The sequence below is a fragment of the Pagrus major genome, chromosome 19 (genome assembly GCF_040436345.1).
Source record: "Pagrus major chromosome 19, Pma_NU_1.0".
Lineage (NCBI taxonomy): Eukaryota > Metazoa > Chordata > Actinopteri > Spariformes > Sparidae > Pagrus > Pagrus major.
Window position 1 is genome coordinate 6,093,835 of NC_133233.1, and position 19,221 is coordinate 6,113,055.

The 19,221-nt window shown below is 42.9% G+C and overlaps 1 protein-coding gene across 1 annotated transcript in view; it reads left to right on the top strand.

Moving 5' to 3' along the window:
* Positions 1–19,221, top strand: part of sspo (SCO-spondin) — an 86,702-nt gene that overhangs the window by 4,652 nt on the left and 62,829 nt on the right. The window contains 31 exon segments of the mRNA XM_073488441.1: positions 263–421; positions 1,110–1,195; positions 1,448–1,573; positions 2,250–2,406; positions 2,641–2,893; positions 3,015–3,156; positions 3,266–3,404; positions 4,444–4,616; positions 4,797–5,015; positions 5,109–5,274; positions 5,685–5,937; positions 7,080–7,290; positions 7,698–7,792; positions 7,872–8,128; positions 8,247–8,381; positions 9,047–9,249; positions 9,472–9,599; positions 10,215–10,324; positions 10,455–10,604; positions 12,311–12,404; positions 12,493–12,665; positions 14,285–14,399; positions 14,671–14,792; positions 14,943–15,116; positions 15,577–15,756; positions 16,430–16,524; positions 17,240–17,471; positions 17,598–17,750; positions 18,391–18,531; positions 18,676–18,858; positions 18,986–19,136. Coding sequence (XP_073344542.1) covers positions 263–421; positions 1,110–1,195; positions 1,448–1,573; positions 2,250–2,406; positions 2,641–2,893; positions 3,015–3,156; positions 3,266–3,404; positions 4,444–4,616; positions 4,797–5,015; positions 5,109–5,274; positions 5,685–5,937; positions 7,080–7,290; positions 7,698–7,792; positions 7,872–8,128; positions 8,247–8,381; positions 9,047–9,249; positions 9,472–9,599; positions 10,215–10,324; positions 10,455–10,604; positions 12,311–12,404; positions 12,493–12,665; positions 14,285–14,399; positions 14,671–14,792; positions 14,943–15,116; positions 15,577–15,756; positions 16,430–16,524; positions 17,240–17,471; positions 17,598–17,750; positions 18,391–18,531; positions 18,676–18,858; positions 18,986–19,136 — 4,975 coding nt within the window.

Genomic DNA, 19,221 nt, shown 5'->3' on the forward strand with positions numbered 1-19,221 from the left:
ACAAATTACCCCGTAATAAAGTTAAACTATGTTAAATAAAGCCCAATGCGTCATCCTCTGAGCTTCTTAATACCTTTGCTAGTTCTGCTTACCAACAACACTGTCTTTATCCAAGTGGATGCAAATACCCGGTGATAGCTTTCTTTGCCTCCACTAGAAAAACTATTCATGAACCTTAAACAAACAAAATGCTGTTCATCAACAACATTGTGCAGCAAAGTAGAATGTGCCAAATATCTATATTTTCCTTTACTTCTTCCAGGAGTGAGTGTTCATTGGCTCGGGGACTTTGTCTTTGTGGAGAGCGGTCTGGGTGTGAGAGTGAAGTTTGACTTGAGCAACACAGTCTATCTGACAGTGACCGCCGAGCACCTGGCAGCCACTAGGGGGCTCTGTGGAGTCTACAACAACAACGCTGATGGTGAGGAAAGTGTAAAAAGATGCATTTAAAGATGCAACATATTCTTATATACTGTGATTTTTTATGTCTGCTACCTCGGCCAGGAGACTGTGATCTCATTTGGATTTCCTGGTAAAATAAGGTTGAAATAAAAAGAATGAAAGTCACCGGTGCTGGTATTATACAACCCAGTCTCCAGAATAAATGTTGACAATGTACGTTTATGCAAACCACGGATTTGTTGAAAGTTTATGCTTTGGGTTTTTCTTTAAGTACATGTTTTAATGTTATGTTGTGACAACATGTCCTGGTGAGGTTTGGGCACAAAAAACATTTGGTCAGGGTTAGAAAAAGATCACGTTTTGCTTTAGAATACCTGGTTTGTCACCACAAACAGGTTTATAAAAATGTCCCGACGTCTCATTAAAAATATCCATTGTCTCAAACTGTTGTCTCTGGCAAGCGTCCCCCCTGTTAATTTGACAAATCACTTACGGCCTATTGCACATTCAAGTCCAGTCCAGGGTTTGCAGATATGTAAAATGCCAACATTTATTTTTAGTGACTGGGCTGGATTTTTTCCTTGCACTACCCAGGGTTATTTGTTCCCCATTTTTCTTAATAGGCTATAACTTTGCTAATTAATACGTTTTAATGTTCACATACCTTTGCTTTCCCTTAATAACCTATTTGTGTCTTGGTGCAATAGATGACTTCACCACAATGGGTGGAACTGTGTCCCAGTACGCTGCCAGCTTTGGCAACTCATGGAAAGTTCCTGACCAGCAGAATGAAGTACTGCACTGAATACATCGAATGAGTATTTCACTTCATTGCAACATTATGACTTTTTGTCACCACTATTATTTTTCTGTTTGAGATATCTGTGCTCTCTGAATACACACTGAAAGAATGAATGTTTCAGCAGTTGTCCTTTGGTGTGCATGTGGAGCTCTGTGACACTTGCTGTTTTGAAATCAGTGTCATAGTGCATTTATGAGATGCGCTCTGTAACTGAGTCTCTCTGTGTCCCATGGTTTCTCTCAGGGCTGCAGCGACGCGGCTGAGCTCGGTCACAGCTGCGATGTCTCAGGAGACCCTGTCCTCCGCAGGCAGGCAGAGTCAGTGTGTCACCAACTGCTGGAAAACACCTTCACACACTGCCACCCCCGGGTCAGACACCTCTGATATGAATCACCATCACATGGCATTATTAATGTTTGCTAAGTTTTATTTCTCACTTGATGGTAGGGCTTTTGGAGGACATGCTTTAATTTAATTTCTATGAAAGCCAGGCCTGTGATGGGCTGTAAATCTACATGTTCCTCCAAGTAAATCATTTACCAGGAGTTAATTGTTAGAGCAATTCCTAGAAATAGGTTAGATTAATGAAGGCCACATGGAGAGCAGCTGAGAGCCAGTGGCAGTTACTTTTTAATTTGTAATAAAATTCTGGTTAATAATTTATGAATCAAGATATAGCTATTTATCTATTGCCTGCCTCTCTCTCTTTACCTGTCACCCAAACTGGGGCACTCATTGTTTTTATGATTACATATAGTAGTGCATAATAAGCATGTATGACATCCTGTTCGGCTTTTTTTGTAAATATCTTTTTTCCAAGTGCCTTCATCACTTCTATTTATCATTGGGCACAACAGTTAATTCACTTTCTGCCTCTCAGTAAGCTTACAACCAACACTGTACATCTCTGTTGATTAAAGCGCAGGATTTGTAGCCTACATTTCTAACTTTGGAGACTGTGAGTGATTGTATCAAAATTATTTTTGATGCAGGTTAACTGATGAATAACCCAAAAGTGACAAGCTTCTGTCTTCATGTATTTCAGTTGGACCCAACAGCATACATAGACACCTGTCTCTACCTGTACTGCAGCCTGCAACCCAAAGAAAGAGATTCAGCAGTGTGTGACACCCTGGCCAGCTATGCCAGAGAGTGTGCCCAGCAACACGTCATCATAATGTGGAGGACAGCTACCCTGTGTGGTAATGACATATAACAGGCACATAAAGCATGCAGCAAATATTTTTAAAAAAAGGCCAAGAAATGTTGTCGCTGCAATTTGATGAATCTCGGCCCAAATTCTCATGTCATATAATAAAAACTTAAAGCAACAGCATTCTGTGGAAAACTGTCATGAAGAATGTAAAGTACACATGATGCTAAAACAACTGGTATGGTCTTTAACTGTTTCCTCCTATTTTTCTCTGTCTCTCCAGGTCGTGTCTGTCCCAGAGGGCAGGTGTTCTCAGACTGTGTGTCCTCCTGTCCCCCCAGCTGTGCCTCTCCCCAGCCCCCTGGGCCTGCTGCAGCCATGGGACAGTGCAGGGAGGAGTGTGTGGGGGGTTGTGAGTGTCCACCAGGAGTCTATCTTCACCAGGGACGCTGTCTAAAAAGGGACGATTGTCCTTGTTTCCACCGCAGACACACCTACCAGTCAGGGGACAGGATACAGCAGAGATGCAACACCTGGTATGAGGAAACTCCTTGTGTCTGTTCTCTTTTCCTCTACATTTCTTCTTTAACCAGTCCCATTTTTTTTCTTTCTGACTCTCCTTTCTCCTTTCTACTTGTTCACTCTTAATCCTCCCAGTGTGTGCAGAGCAGGCCAGTGGCAGTGTACTGGGGAGAAGTGCGCAGCCCAGTGCAGCCTGATGGGGGCACTACAGGTGACCACCTTTGACAAAAAGAGGTATTCACTACAGGGAGGAGACTGTCCCTTCACTGCTGTGGAGGTGAGAGACATAAAATGCAACCATGCACACAGTTACATACACATCGAGATATGTTTGACATTTGTGTGTGGGGCTAGTTCTCCTATGTGCTGATGTTCTGTGTGTTCAGGATTTTGTTGACAGGAAGCTGGTGGTGAGTGTACGCTGTGGGGAGTGTACAGCAGGAGGAGGAGGTGGAGGAGGCCTGGGTTGTCTGAGGGAGATGTCAGTTACAGCACTCCGCACCACAGTCACCATCACTGACACTGGTGAGTTGATTATACACTCTGACCACTTATGCTTGTTCGAACTGCAGAGTGAAAAAGGCAATTTCTAAGATATGGCCAGAATTTAAAAACATTCAGAAAATAAACATTATCAAAGGAGTGTGAAGACACAACAGCGCTGATGTTGCATCAAAGACGTCTCTAGCTAACCAGCTAGACCTGTACCATCTCTTAATACCACTTTGTACCCCCAGAGGCGATTGTCAGATAGCCCCTGTAGTTTCAGCTGGGTTACACATACAGTAAGTCACTTCAATTCACAACCTCTCCTTGCTCTTGTGTAACAAATGAACAAAATAAACTCACAAAAAGGAATTACCTTTACACCTTATCCTTATCTTTATTAAAGGTACAAAAAGCTATTTTGGAGAAAGATAGTTGATATTGACTCATTCACAGGTCGTCAAATACAAATAGTTTGGGTCAGTATGTCGGGCTGGCCACCAAACCAAAACGTCAGTATTTTATGACTTTGGAATGAGACTCATAAATCATCTTAGAAATCGCACCTTGCTAACTAAAATTAGCGTAATTGTCTCATGAACTCATTGTAAAACACACTTCATTCTCAACACAAAAGAATTAAAACTCACCAAAACAGTCTTGGTTTGTCATTCCACCCTCACCTCTGGTTTGGTCCAAATTAATCAATCAATTCATTCAAAATATCAATTCACAGAGAAAGATGTGTAAATATTCCAGCTCTACATGCTGTTTTTGCACCTTTCTCCTGTCCCCGCCTGCCATGTCTTTATGTCCCCGGAGTCATAGTCTGAGAGCCACTGTAAATCACCTCTGTACTGTATCGCCTGTCTTCAAACTGACCTCCGTCTGTCTGTCAGTCAGTCCTGGTCAGATTATTTTAAATTCAGCACACAAGGGCTTTGTTTTTTTTATATCATTTAATTTAATGAAAGACTATAAGTTACTGACTAGGACTACCCTGTCTGTTGAGAGAATTCTTTATTTTGAATGTGTTCACAGCCTTGTGATAGCTCACTCTTGGTATTGTTACTTCCAGGTACAGTGACACTGAATGGCCAGAGAGAACTGCTGCCTGTGGTCACAGGGGACCTGGTTGTCCATAGGGCCTCCTCTTCATTTCTCCTCATCCAGACTTTTGGAGCCCAGCTGCTTTGGCACCTAGATGGACCTTTGGCTCTCATCACCTTGCAACCTGGCTTCGCAAACAAGGTGACCCTCACGCCTCAGATGGTTCAAAGAAAAAAGTATAATAGTATTTGTATATTAAAGTATTTGCTAAATACTTGCTAAATGGCCATAAATTGAAACTCAGTCACAGCAACTTCAACTCTACCACTGCACGGAGTTGTTCCTTTGTTTGAGCTAAAAAGTGTTAATGCTGTATTAAAGGTACGCGGCCTGTGCGGAACGCTCACCTGGAACCAGCACGATGACTTCACCACCCCAGAAGGCGACGTGGAGAACAGTGTGTCATCGTTTGCAGGGAAATTCACAACAGAGCATTGTGCTTTACCGAGAGGGGCTCCACCTGACCCCTGCGCCACATACACCCAGAGGAGACAGTACGCAGAGACAGTGTGCTCCGTCATACACAGCACCATCTTTCAGGTAGTTTGCATGGAGTCATTCATGGAGGTGGTCATCTCTGCCCAGCTCCCTCTCTTTTATTCACACATGCATCACTGTGGTGTGTTTTTGTAGGTGTGTCATGACGTGGTGGAGAGGGAGCCCTATTTCCGTCTCTGCCTGTCGGAGGTTTGTGGCTGTACTCTACAGAGGCAATGTCATTGCACCATCCTCACTGCCTATACCCGACACTGCGCACAGGAGGGTGTACCCGTCAGCTGGCGCAACCAGACCTTCTGCCGTGAGTGTGGAGACCACTGGTTAAAGCAACATGATGTAGAAATTGGTATTTTGTGTGATTTGGCGTCCAGAGCGAAATCCAGAGACAGCTCAGACATCCAGGCTAGAGTTCAGTTTGTCAGGGAATTGATCTTACATGTATTTGGAGGAAAGGAGGCTTAAAGCTCAGGGTTTCTGTGTTGTTTATCCGTTTTAACAAGGTTGGCAGTAGTACTTTGATGCTACAAAACTTGAATGAGGAATGTGTGTGTGTGTACACCCTTATGAGGAAATGTCCAACTGAAACAGATTACTTTACTTTACTTTCTACTGAGAAAGTCTAACAGAATGTCGTGCCCCTACGGTTTAACCTTAGTGTACCAAGCTATTTTCACATTTTTCAGAACCTTTCCTCTTGTCCTGTCTTTCCAGCGGTCCAGTGCTCAGGAGGTCAGGTGTACCAGGAATGCGGTCGTGCCTGTGGCAGCTCCTGTTCACAGGACTGGAATTGCAATGATGGTGGTGGTGAGATGGGTCTTCAGACGTGTGTCCCAGGTTGCCAGTGCCCACCAGGGCTAGTGCAGGACCACCAGGGCCAGTGTGTTCCCATCACTATGTGTCCCTGTGTGCAAGGAGACAAGACGTACCAGCCTGGGACTGTTATTCAGAACAACTGTAATACCTGGTGTGTAGAAACTGAGATTTCACACATTTGTTTGTATCAGGTGTTATTTTTGATACATGCTGTATTTCCTTTTAAACATCTTGACTGTTAGTTGTGTAAGTATTCGTTGAATAAGGTTTTGCTGAGAACATGATCCAAATTACTTGGTTCAATCAAACCACAACTTAAACTACTATGTCTGCTGGTTAGTCATTTTCAAAGACCTTTGAATCTTAATGGCAGAAGTTAAACCCAGACATGGCTGCACAGAGACAGTACTCATGCAACAAGGACAGCAGACATATTTAACCTGTCAAAGACAATATCATGGTAGAGATTAATTAGGTACAAGCTCTTACTGACCCAGTTGCAAAGATGATATTTTTACAGCACATCATAAAAGCAGTCATTTCTCTTTTATGGCCAACTGTGCACTGCTTTTATCATGTGGTAGTTGTGATAAAGAATCAGAGGGCATGAGCGTGTTTTCTCTATTGTCAGTGCATTGTCATGCACCTACAATATAATATTGGCACAGTTTCATGAGCATGGTGCTAGTGTTTTTGAATGAGCCTTGATCCCATGACGTGACTGAGTTTTACAGGGTGCTTTTATTATGTAAAGGAATAGGTACTTTTTTTGATGATGAATTTTCAGATTTGATTGCATTAAACTGTTTGTATACTAAGTATTTTTCTTGTCTTTTTCCCACATAAACTGAGGGCCAGTGTGTGGAGAATTTGGATAATTTTAATTTTGCTCTCATAACAAAAAAAAAATCTACACTTTGAAGCTTCAAGCTGAATCCATACTTAAGGAAATGCTTGCCTTACAATGAGTGTAATGTGTATTTGAAAGTGCAAGTTGTTGTGTATGAGAACATGTTGAGTCCCTGGTGGTGCGAGAGCTCTGATGAAATCACCCTATGTCCTGCTCTTTGATACAGGATAGGTTGATTTCATTGTGTCTCTTCACTACACACCCACAATGATCATCACTCCATGGGTGAGTCATTTGTTAATGTCTGAGTCCGAGCAGTCACACTGTGGACCCCCGCCCCAACTCACACACACACACACACACACACAGACACAGACACTAAATAAATTCATTAATGTAGGTGTTACTTAATCAAATGAATTCCCTTCTCCTTCCATTCACAGTGTGTGTGAGCAGGGACAGTTTAACTGCACTCAGGAGCCCTGTGAGGATGTGAACCAGTGTCCAGGCTCCCTTATCTACTCTCCACGCTCCTGCCTCCTCACCTGCTCCAGCTTGGACCCTCCTGGCCAACAGCAGGGGTCTGGTGTGACACAGTGGAGCTGCAGAGAGCCCCTGTCTGGCTGCGTCTGTCCTCAGGGCACTGTGCTACTGGTGGGTAAAAAATGTAGTTTTCTGAGTGGATTATTTTTCTAAAATGTGAAATGAGTCTACAGACCTGTTTCACGGCAGATATTTTGACTTTTCATAGCAACCAGAGCACAGAAGTAGTTAATATTATCAGTAGCGATGGCTCTAGTCCTTTGCAGTGCTCTAGTTAGCCAGACACTGAGCCAGCATGCAGCTGGTGCAGTAGAGGTCAAGTTTTAAGATTAGCTTTAAGTGTTTTAATGCTAGCTGGTTAGCATACATAGATGTCATAGTGTAAAAACTGCTATTCATTCACATTCTGTTGATCATTTTTGTATATTTTTGAATGTTGTCAACTAGAATTCTTACATGTATCCCCTTAAATTTTATGTCATCTATATATTGACTACTGGATGTTATGTGCTCTGCAGGGTGATCACTGTGTTCTGCCAGATGAGTGCCCGTGCCACCATAATGGTCGGCTTTACTACAGCAACGACACCATCATCAAAGACTGCAACACATGGTAATGTATGCAGCTGTCTCATTGCATCACATACCTTTGTGATTTTATCCTCTCAACTATTCTTCATTGATTCCTGCAGTGTGTGTAAGGAGCGCCGCTGGCACTGCAGCCAGTCCGCCTGCGCTGGTGTGTGCGTGGCAACTGGTGACCCACACTATGTGACATTCGACGGCCGCTGTTACTCTTTCCTGGGCGACTGCCAATACGTGCTGGCGAGGGAGACCAGCGGTTTGTTCAGTGTCACGGCAGAAAATGTGCCCTGCGGGAGCACCGGGGTCACCTGTACAAAGTCGGTCACCCTCAGCCTGGGAAATACCATCATACATCTGCTGAGAGGTAGGAGAGATGATGTTATGGGGAAGCAGAGGCTGATGATAGGAATTTGGGGACAAAAGACAGATTACGTGTTAGGGAATAGCTGCTTGAGGTAAGATGTCTTGTCTCTGTCCTTTAGGTAAAGCTGTGACAGTAAATGGGATGCCAGTCAGTCTACCAAAGTCTTACAGTGGCAGTGGTCTGACTCTAGAAAGAGTTGGACTGTTTGTCTCCCTTTCCTCCCGGCTGGGGGTCACTCTGCTATGGGATGGAGGTAGGACACACAGACCTCAACGTCTGCAACCTTAAAGGATTAGTTCACTCAAAAATGAAAATTCAGTCATTATCTCCTCACCCTCATGCTGATGGAAATACAGCTGACGTTTTACGGTCTACAAAACATGTCTGGAGCTTCATGGCAAAACAGCTCTTCCACCGTTATCCTATTCTCCAGAAGCCCAGAACCCCGACCCGATACGAAAAGATGTTATTTACATCTTTTTTAAAGCTGTAATTTTCACCGTAGCTGCTAAGCTAAATGCCCTAGCGTGCACCCTGTCTGAAGTGGGTGCACAAGCTCGACTGAGGGTGTAAATAACATCTTTACAAATCAATTTGGGATCTCTGGGCTTCTGGAGACTTGGATAACGCTGGATGAGCTGTAGGCCATTTTATGTTTTTAAAAGTTTTTTAAAATTTGTTTTTTAAGTCCCCATCTACTTTCGTTCAATTATTAGGAGAATTCTGCAACCCTGTTTTAATGTGAAGGGGGTGAGTAGATAATGACAGAATGCTAATTTTTGGGATAACTTATACTTTATATGATGTTTCAAATAAGCCTTTCATGCTCAGGGTGTCATTGCTTTTATCTGTGGATGTAGATGAGCGTTAGTTACAAATCAGTGGTAATGTAGTTTTCATTCCACATGATGTCTCCAGGTATGCGTGTGTATGTACGTGTTGCGGCCCACCTGCGGGGTCGGGTCGGAGGCCTGTGTGGAAACTTTGATGGAGACACAGAGAATGACTTTACGACACGACAGGGCATCGTGGAGTCCACAGCCGAGCTGTTTGGAAACTCCTGGAAGGTCAGCCCCTCCTGCCCTGACGTGGCAGACCAGGACCTCCGAGACCCCTGTGCTGTGAGTTCAACACAGACACATGCACACACACACATAAGTGCACACACACACACACACACACACACACACACACACACACACACACACACGCACACACACACACACCGACAGATATTTGTAGGATTTTTTTTTACTTCTGAAGGCAAATCGTTTTTTGCTGTGTTTCTCATAGACGCAAATGCAGAAGCGCATTACCTGCTCTCTCTTCTTCGTCTTGTTCAGATAAACCCCCACAGGGTGACCTGGGCCAGGAAAAGGTGTGCAGTCCTGACTCAGGAACTCTTCTCTCTGTGCCATGCTGAGGTGCCCTTCCAGCAGTATTATGACTGGTGTGTCTTTGACGCTTGTGGGTGAGTGACAGCACTAATCTACACTGAATACCTCAAAATGTTGTTTTAAAAAAAGTCTTGTTTACTATGTCCACTACCTGTGCTGTATGCAAAAAATGCTGTTTCTTGCCCCATGCACTGATTTTAGAGGCATTTTTCTTAACTTTCAGCATTTTTTTTTTCCATATATGGGAATACACACACATGTACGAGAAGAAAATTAGATAGATGTCTGCAGATAGAATATTTTGCTACAAGCTTCTGTTGCCAGGGTTCATTTACTAAACTCCATTCACTGACATTCTGCCTGTCTCACCAACATAAGCTGTAATTATCCTGAAAAACCTTTGAAACATTTTGAATCAATGTGCTGCCTCTGACAATATTTGCACAAACTTGTAGTGTCTTTGTAGTTTTGAAACCTACATTGTTGAGATACAAACTGTTTTCTTATTGGTACACGGGTACTTTTTGTGGTCCATTACTGTCCCCAACTGGGAATATGCTGTATATCACTGCTCTTCAATTAGCAAACATGTGGAATAAGTTCATATTTTAACAAAACATTCATCTTGAAATTGTGTTTTTACAGTATTAGAAGAAACATACTATTTCATTGTTTTGTATGTGTTTTAGCTGTGACTCAGGTGGGGACTGTGAGTGTCTCTGTACAGCCATTGCTGCCTATGCTGAAGAGTGTAACCGCCGAGGGGTTTACATCCGCTGGAGGTCCCAGGAGCTCTGTCGTATGTCAAAGACACACCCCGCCTTCACACAGTCAATGTTCTGCACATACTATCTTTGTGTAACTTTTCCTTTTTGTCCTAGTCATGCTGTATTTCTTTAATTCTTCTCTGTTTCCCTCCCTCCCTGCAGCTCTGCAGTGTGAGAATGGGCTGGTTTATGATCCCTGTGGTCCAGCTTGTTCTCCCTCATGTCCCAGTGTTCAGCAGAGTCCACATTCACAGTGTGACGCTCTCTCCTGTGTGGAGGGCTGCTTCTGCCCTGCTGGCACAGTCCTACATGGTAAAACAGATTAACCAAACTAATCCTAAACCACTGAGGGTGCAACACTTTTTTTCTGATGTATTAATGGACATAGTTCTCTCATTTATGGGTAGTCAGATCCCCCTCAACACTCAGGGCCCTATTTAAACAATCTATACTGCATGGTCAATAGTCCATGGTGCATTTAGGGCGTGTCAAACTCCCTTTTGCTAGTTAAACAGCACATAATCTGGGCACAAAGTAGGGTGCAAGGTGCAAATGGGTTGTATTTAGACTAAGATGTGGACACAACACAAATTACACCAGTGTCATTTTCCATTCCCTTTAATTAAAAATGTTAACAACAGTACTCGTCTTTACTGAGGGACAGGTATGTGGCTGCTGGACCCCCTGCCTCCGCCATCTCCTCTATCCCATCAACACAGGGGGGACAGTATCTGACAGCCACATTTTCAGCTGTCAGGAAGCGTTCCCCCTGCTATAATGTAGGTGGCTTGAAGAAAACGATAAAACCTAAAAAATGGATGATGATTTTTTACAAATTACAAATTCTTTTGACCTTTTCTCAGTGATGTAAACTACTTGTTAGGACTGAAAACCCTAATATATAGTTTATAGGGGACAAAAAGAAAAACATGATCAATCCATCGAGGTGCTTTTGAGTTAGCCTATAAAATCAGTTATGTCTTCCAAAGGTCTGCAATATTCACAATGAAAACTCTCACAAATATAATATTTGGCTTATTTATTCATCTGCTTTCAAAATATAACAACCCAGTCATGAAATGTGCCTTTCACCTTTAGAAAACAACATTCTGCAGAGAAACCCTGCTTGAAAAAATGGTTAGTTTTCAGCCTCAGCGCTTTCCATAGCCAGTGGTATGTGCACAGCATCTTGTTTTACAGCTTTTTGTGAACATGCTCTTCCTTCACTGTTTGGATGGGGGGCGGGGCCAGAGAGAAACAGTTCTCCATGGGAAAAGGAGTTCAATACAACACCAGTTCATAAAAGTCGTTATTGTGATTAATAGAGATGAAATATGAGTGGGTTAAATAATACATCTTTAACAAGGACATTTTTTTAAACCTTACCTGCAGAAATCCTCCTGCAGCGTTAAGTATGCTCTCCATTAAAAGAGAGAATTTACGCACATGGCACAGCTGCTTAACTTCATTGATTATTTAAATCTTCCAACACGCCAACAGGGTCTGTCAGGATATGATTTCAATTAATGTTCTTTGTTCTTCTGCACATTCTTACAGTAAAACTGTTTGGAGTAAAACAGCCGTCCTCCTGATAAATCCTGAGCTCCATCAGAGCTGTCAATTAAAATTTATATCAGAAGGAAATAGCTTCATTCTGTTTCATCTGGAGACTTTCCTCTGTCCTGCAAAGTTTCCAACTGCAGCTTGCAGTTTTGCTGCTTAAATGTGACACTATACTGTCTGCATTGACATTACTGCCTGTATGAAAACATTTGCACTGAAATAAACTGAGCACAGTCATGCTTCCTAGTAGATGAATCTTTTGACAGGTGACTTCTACCAAATTTGGAAACAAGATGGCCCAAGAAGATAGTATGTTTTTATTTGACTCTTTGAAGTCTTTGATTTTAATGAGACGTTCTTTCGTCTTGCTCCCCCCTCAGGACAAACTTTTCGGTTTTTGCAACTGGCAAATATTGAAAAATACCAAAATTGTCTGTATGTTTTCTGCTCAACAGGGGAGAGCTGTGTAATTCCCACTCAGTGTCCATGTGAGTGGGATGGCTCAGTTTTTCCACCTGGAAGTACCGTCACTCAACACTGCCAGAACTGGTCAGTCGATCTGAATGCTTATGAAAGTATATTCCACTCTTTTTTCCTGTAATAAATGAGAGGGCTTTCTTTGCCTGTGTGTGTCTAGTTCCTGTGAGGATGGTGTGTGGCAGTGTGAGGGTGTGGCTTGCCCTCCTGTCTCCCCTCCCTGTCTGGAATCTGAGTTTGCCTGTGCTGGGGGGCGTTGCATCCCCTCCCAGTGGGTGTGTGACAACGAGGATGACTGTGGTGATGGTTCAGATGAGGTCTGCCCATCCACCTGCTCTCCAGACCAGTTCCGCTGTACCAGCATGCCAAGGTGAATCCAAACTCACTTCAGTTTATCAATAAGCACAGATTCTACGGGTGGAGATAAGGAAGACTAATGACTGAGGGATTAAGCTCAGCTACAATAAATCAAACATGACGTCATTACCCCAAGACTTAGTGAGTGGAGGCATTTTTACAAGATAGTCTTGTATTTTTTAACCATGCTAACATAATTAGCTCACATAATGTTAGTGTTTGTTTACCAGCCTTGAAAACTGGACAGAGTGAAACTTCTGGATAACTTTCATTGGATACATTCAAAGTCCCCAAAGGATGAACCCTAATGACTAGGTGAACACAGCTTTTCACCTAGTGCCACTGACAGGTTGAACTTTGCACTTGTCCAGTTTTGCTCATCATGTTGCAATCAGAAAAAATACTGACTGAATTCATGCAACCTAGTATTGGTTAGAATGTTACAGATGCTAAATGTTAAACTGACAAGCGTTTTGAAGGGTTCCCTCTAAACTGTGCTTTCACAGGAAAGTAAAGGCTGACTGGTGATCCAGTCAGGCTGGCAGCCTGGAACCATTTCTATCTGCTGTGTCCTGTGTTGTTGGTAGTTACTACCCTGAGGAAAACTGAACGTGATGGTTGTCTTTGCGACAGTGGTGCCAACAATAACACCACATGTCTGTTTCACTACTTTAAACAGATTTTGTGTTAGCTAAAATGCTAAGTGTCATGTGCTAACATATGTAAAGTTAGCATGTTAAAGAAGCAGAATGAATACATTTTGTTGTTTGTTTGAAATACATTGACTGAATTTGGAGATCTGCTCTCAAAGGCTCCACTCAGGCGTATTGAACAAAAGGTAAGATGTAATGTTTAGCATGTGAGTGTTAGCATGCTAACATATTATTACAATAATATTTTATCCTAAACATTACATACTAGCTACTGCAGCAGTTAATGTGAAGTTACATGCATGATAACTTCCAGCAGTTTGCCGGATGTTACATGTTTGCCTCACTAGTAGTGAGGATGTAACAATTGCCACATTTTTGTAAAAGTATTACAGCCAAAGTTTCTGGCATGGCTTTAGATGTTTATTCATTTTTTATGTCAAAGATTCAGTCTTCCTAAACTGAAATAAAGTAAATCGACCCAAACCCTGCAGTGGACCATGTATGAACCTGGCTCTGCGTTGTGATGGCCACCCAGACTGTGCTGACCAATCAGATGAGGAGTTCTGTGGACCTGCCACCCTCATGCCCCTCTGCCCACCGGGGGAGTTTCAGTGTGCCAGTGGAAAGTGTCTGCCTGCCAGTCGTGTGTGTGATGGACGGCTGGACTGTGGTTTTGCTGATGGGTCTGATGAGCAAGGTACTCTATCGCTGCAGTATACTACAAAGTCTGTCGACATTAGTTTATCAAGAAAGGTGCTCCATATATTGAGCTATTGAGCATGATACTTTGATTAGCAGAATTTGTAACACAAGGTACACTTTTGTCAAGCATGGCACTTGCGTGTCTTGTCTTGTGTGTTTTCACATGTGGCCAAACCTTGATGATCATTTTTCTGTACGGTATGTATGTGACTGTAATGAACTGTACTTTTGTTGGCCCAGACTGTGGTGTAGTGTGTGACGAGGGAGAATTCCTGTGTGCTGGAGGACGTTGTATTCTCTACCTCCACCGCTGTGATGGACATGATGACTGTGGCGACCTCAGTGATGAGAGGGGGTGGGTTTTCAGCTCTGCTGAGTTTTGGTGCTAAGGACACACATTTTAATGTTGTTAGGCAACAAACAATCTCAACACTTTCTTCATTTGTGTCTTGGTGACATTTTCTGAATGCTACCTTAACATTTTTTTAGAAAGTTCCATGAAATGATGAGAATTATTTGCGAATACTCTGAAACCCATGTCTGTTCAGGACATGCTGATTTTCTTTTAGCTTTGTGGGTTACAGCTCTTGATGTGATTATTATCTGATTATTTTGGCTGGTTTTAGGTGTGTGTGTGGACCAGGGGAGTTTCAGTGTCCTGGAGACAAGTGTGTCCCTGCAGACAGAGTGTGTGATGGACACAGAGACTGCCCTTCTGGAGCAGACGAAGCTGTGTGTCCAAGTAAAGGTACAAATCATATTACAGCATTGGCAGTTTCATCACTTACATCAAACTTATATAAAATTGTGTCAGCTGTAAGTTAAATACGTTTTTGCCCAAAGCTGTCCTGCATGGTTTGAATCAGTAATCACATGTCATGTGCTTTGTGTGTGGCAGTGACCTGTGCTCCTGACCAGTTTGCCTGTAGTGATGGAACATGCGTTGCCACCACTCAGTTGTGTGATGGAACAACACATTGTCCAAGAGGAGAGGATGAGAACAGAACCAACTGCTACACCGCTATCACTACACCGCTACCCTCAACTGTCACCCCGACTACGCCCACTTCAGGTAGTGATAGTCATGATTAGAGATTTAGGAGGAGATTGTGTTCATGTATTCAGTGTTTCCCTTAGGTCCTTTCTACATGTAGGTGGGTGTTTCTTAAATCGTAGGTTTTTCTATGTGTTTTGACCTTTCGCACACACGTAAACATCATTCTAGGTCACTGAAGATGGAAGTTTTAGAAAACGCCAGTGTTTCCCCCACACACACATATTGACAGCTGCCCAAGTATAGTTGGCGAACATTTTAGCATTTTTTACTTTAGTTTTGTTATCCTTTCCAGAAAACGACACCATCCGTGATTAATTAACTAGTGGACATCTGTCCTTGCTCTACACCTCCAGTCATGTTCTGCAGAGAAACATCCCACCTATACCTAACAATTAACCCCTTATTTCTAAAACCCTGTTTTCAAAAAAACCCTGTGTACATGTGGACTACTCCTTATTCAATCCTGTTTCATCAGCTTGTAGGTCCTATGAGTTCAGCTGTGCCACTGGTGGGCAGTGTGTGCCTCAGGCCTGGCGCTGTGATGGAGAAACAGACTGTATGGATGGCAGTGATGAGCAGCAGTGTGCTGCCCCCTGTGGCCCTGGCCAGGTACCTTGCCTGAGTGGGGACCAGTGTGTGGACTACCAGCAGCTCTGTGATGGGACCCCACACTGCAGGGATGCCTCGGACGAGAGTGTCGACAATTGTGGTAAGTAATGCTAATGTTAAGGCACAAAATATGGGCTTTAAACACTGAGGAAACCCTAGAATTTATATCATTAGGCCACATAAACAGTTTTTGTCTAAAAATGTGTTAATGACTGCTGACAATATTTCTGTCTGTCTCTTAGGCTCTACTCGGATACCTCCTTGTCCAGGCAGCTTCTCGTGTGACAACCGCACCTGTGTGAACATGTCGCAAGTGTGCAACGGTGTTCCAGACTGTCCGCGGGGCGACGATGAGTTGGTGTGTGGTGAGTTCTCAGAAAATAGGGCGAAGAGAGAGGTGGGAATGACAGTGAGGATGGATGGAGTGAAGAGATGGAGCAATGGACTGCAGAAGACCTTACACAATGTTGAAAGAATGGAAGAATGGGGATAAAAAAGGAAGTGAAGATGGAAGGACGAATGGGAGGAAGGAAGGCAGGGATGCATAGAGAGAGAGAGAGAGCAAGGGAGAGAGATAGAGAGAGAGAGAGGGAGGAAGAAATAAGGAAAGGAAACTTGAAGGCTGTTTACATCCTTGTCTCTCATATTCACACATTTGATGATGATCGATGTAATCTCTGTTATATTTGGTGATATTTTTGAAATGTTGTTCTGTCCAGATAAAACTGTCTCACCAGTGCCTCCTGGTGGTAGGAACACCACTATCACCTGCCCTGAATTTACCTGTATGGATGGATCTTGTGTCCCCTTTAATGTGGTAAGTCAACGACTGACATGATATTCACCACCAGTAAGCCAAACTTTATGTATATTTGGTAGTGAGTGCTTGATTAGGTAAGAAAGGGGGTTACCCTCTTTTGTACAGAAAGGTTTCAGCTGTTGCACTGCATAATTGCATCATAATTTGAGAGTTTGAAATTGTTGATATTTGTGCTATGCTGTTAAAAGCAAAGTTCTACCAAATATAACTTTTTAACTAACTTTGTAAGCTGAAATCTTCACTGTAGCTGCTGAGGTCAAATCGTTGGCGCACATCCTGTCTGAAGTGGGCGAATGAGCTTGACTGCATGTCGAGGATGTAAATAACTTCCTTTCAAATTAATTTGAACACTGTTCAACACTGTTTTTCTGTGAAGCTCCAGAAATGTTTTGTGGACTATGAAACTTCACCTGACTTTCCATCAGCATGAGGGGAGGAGATGATGACTGAATTTCATCACATTTCATTCATTACATTTTTAAAATGAACAAAACATAATTCAGATACAGTGATATAGCCTGTGAACAGCTATCATGAGCATGTATCATATAATACATTGAAAAATTCATGTCTGTAAAAATGTTAACAATTTTGGTATTTCCTCTCATTAATAATAAATAGTTATTAAATGAAAGCAACAAAAAATTATGCTTATCACCTACAGTTTCATTCAACCCATCCTGTTTGCTAACCCTATTCTGTTACATAGGTGTGTAATGGTGTGGCTGACTGCCCAGACTCCTCACTAGCAACACTTGGAGGCCCCTCTGATGAGCATGGCTGTAGAAGCTGGAGCTCCTGGGGTCCATGGAGTCCCTGCAGCACATCCTGTGGTACAGGCTCCATGAGCCGTCAAAGAACCTGCCCTTCAGGAGACCCACTGCGCCAGTGTCGGGGACAGGACTTCCAGAGGCAACAATGCTTCAACATCACCTGCCCTGGTAAGGAGGCAGGCATATACCAGATTAGAATATAAATATGTTTCATAATAAACAGTATTGATGCATAGTTTAAAATCAAATATGTATTTGTTGCTCAAAACTGAAGTTCTCTCATCCTCGCTTCAGTGGATGGTCAGTGGCTGCCGTGGGTGAGCTGGTCCAACTGTTCCAGCGGTTGTGGTGGAGTGCAGGTCAGACACAGAGGCTGCATCCCTCCTCGCTACGGAGGCCAAGACTGTTCCCAGCTCCCCGGACCATCAAACCTACCCATGGAAATCAGTAAGAGTCGTCTGGATTCTAAGCTCTTGGACAATAATTGAGGAAAAGAGAAGAAACTTTAAGGGATTGTTTTACCCAGAATTCCCATGAGAAAGTTGTTTGGATGAAAACAAATTGATCCCAGGGAAACCGCGACTGTATTTCAGATAATTATAAGTTGCTTCAGATTTTTTTTAGCAGTAATTTTTCATTGCTTATCAGTGTAAAAAGTACCCCAAAGTCAAACTTGAGTCAAAGTAAAGATATCATATTACTTTGTAAATATTACTTCTGTAAAAATGAAAGTCAACCATACGAATAGTACTTGAGTAAAAGTCTTAAAGTATCTGATATTAAATGAACTTACGTATCAAAAGTAATTTTCTGGCAATAAACTTTAGTGTCTAACACTTTACTGCTGTGGCTCTGATGCAGCATACAATCTGCAAAGTAACTAATAACTGAAATTATCAAATAAATGAAGTGGGGTATAAGTACAATATTTACCTCCTAAATGTAGAGGAGTGGAATACTCAAGTAAAAAAAAAAAAAAAACTAAATCAAACTGATTGAAATGCACAGTAGCAACAAAATGGAAATGCTAAGCTGCATCACAAGATTTTAAATGAACTTCTCTCCTTTCCTCCCTGTCCCACTCCAGAACCCTGTCCTGATGATGGATGTGCCAACACCAGCTGTCCCATCGGGCTGTTGAGACACAGCTGTGCTCCCTGCCCGGTGTCCTGTGCCCACATCAGCAGTGGGACGACCTGTGATCAACCACCAGCAGCCTGCTCCTCCGGTCAGTCAGTCAGTCAGTCAGTCAGGGGGAATCTGGAATATTTTACACTTAAAATAAATTGTCGCTTCCTGCTATTTTGAAATTGTTGTGTTAATATTTATCTCACAAACTTCTTTCTCACATTTCATGTGTCTCTTGCTTCAGGTTGTTGGTGTCCAGAGGGCCAGGTGATGAACCATATACAACAGTGTGTGTTACCAGAGGAGTGTGTGTGTGAGGTGGCAGGTGTGCGCTACTGGCCGGGCCAGCAGATGAAGCTGGACTGTGAGATTTGTGTTTGTGAGAGAGGGAGGCCTCAGAGATGCCAGCCTAACCCAGACTGTTCAGGTGAGTGTCAAATACACATACTTGTTTAATTTAAAGATCCAATCCACAGTTGAGTGTTACCCACATACAGTACTGGGTATCCTGAAAGTCTGAGCAATAGTACATAGTCAGCTTTGTCATGCTGCAGTGCACTGTGGCTGGTCGTCCTGGTCTGAGTGGGGCGAGTGTTTGGGGCCCTGTGGTGTTCAGAGTGTCCAGTGGTCATTCCGCAGCCCAAACAATCCTACCAAGCATGGAGACGGGAGAACATGTCGAGGAATTTACAGGAAAGCCCGCCGGTATGTAGCCCTTTCTTCATGGACTGTTAAAAACTGTATTCTTTTCTACTAGTCATCTTATACACTTCTGCACTTGTACTGTTTT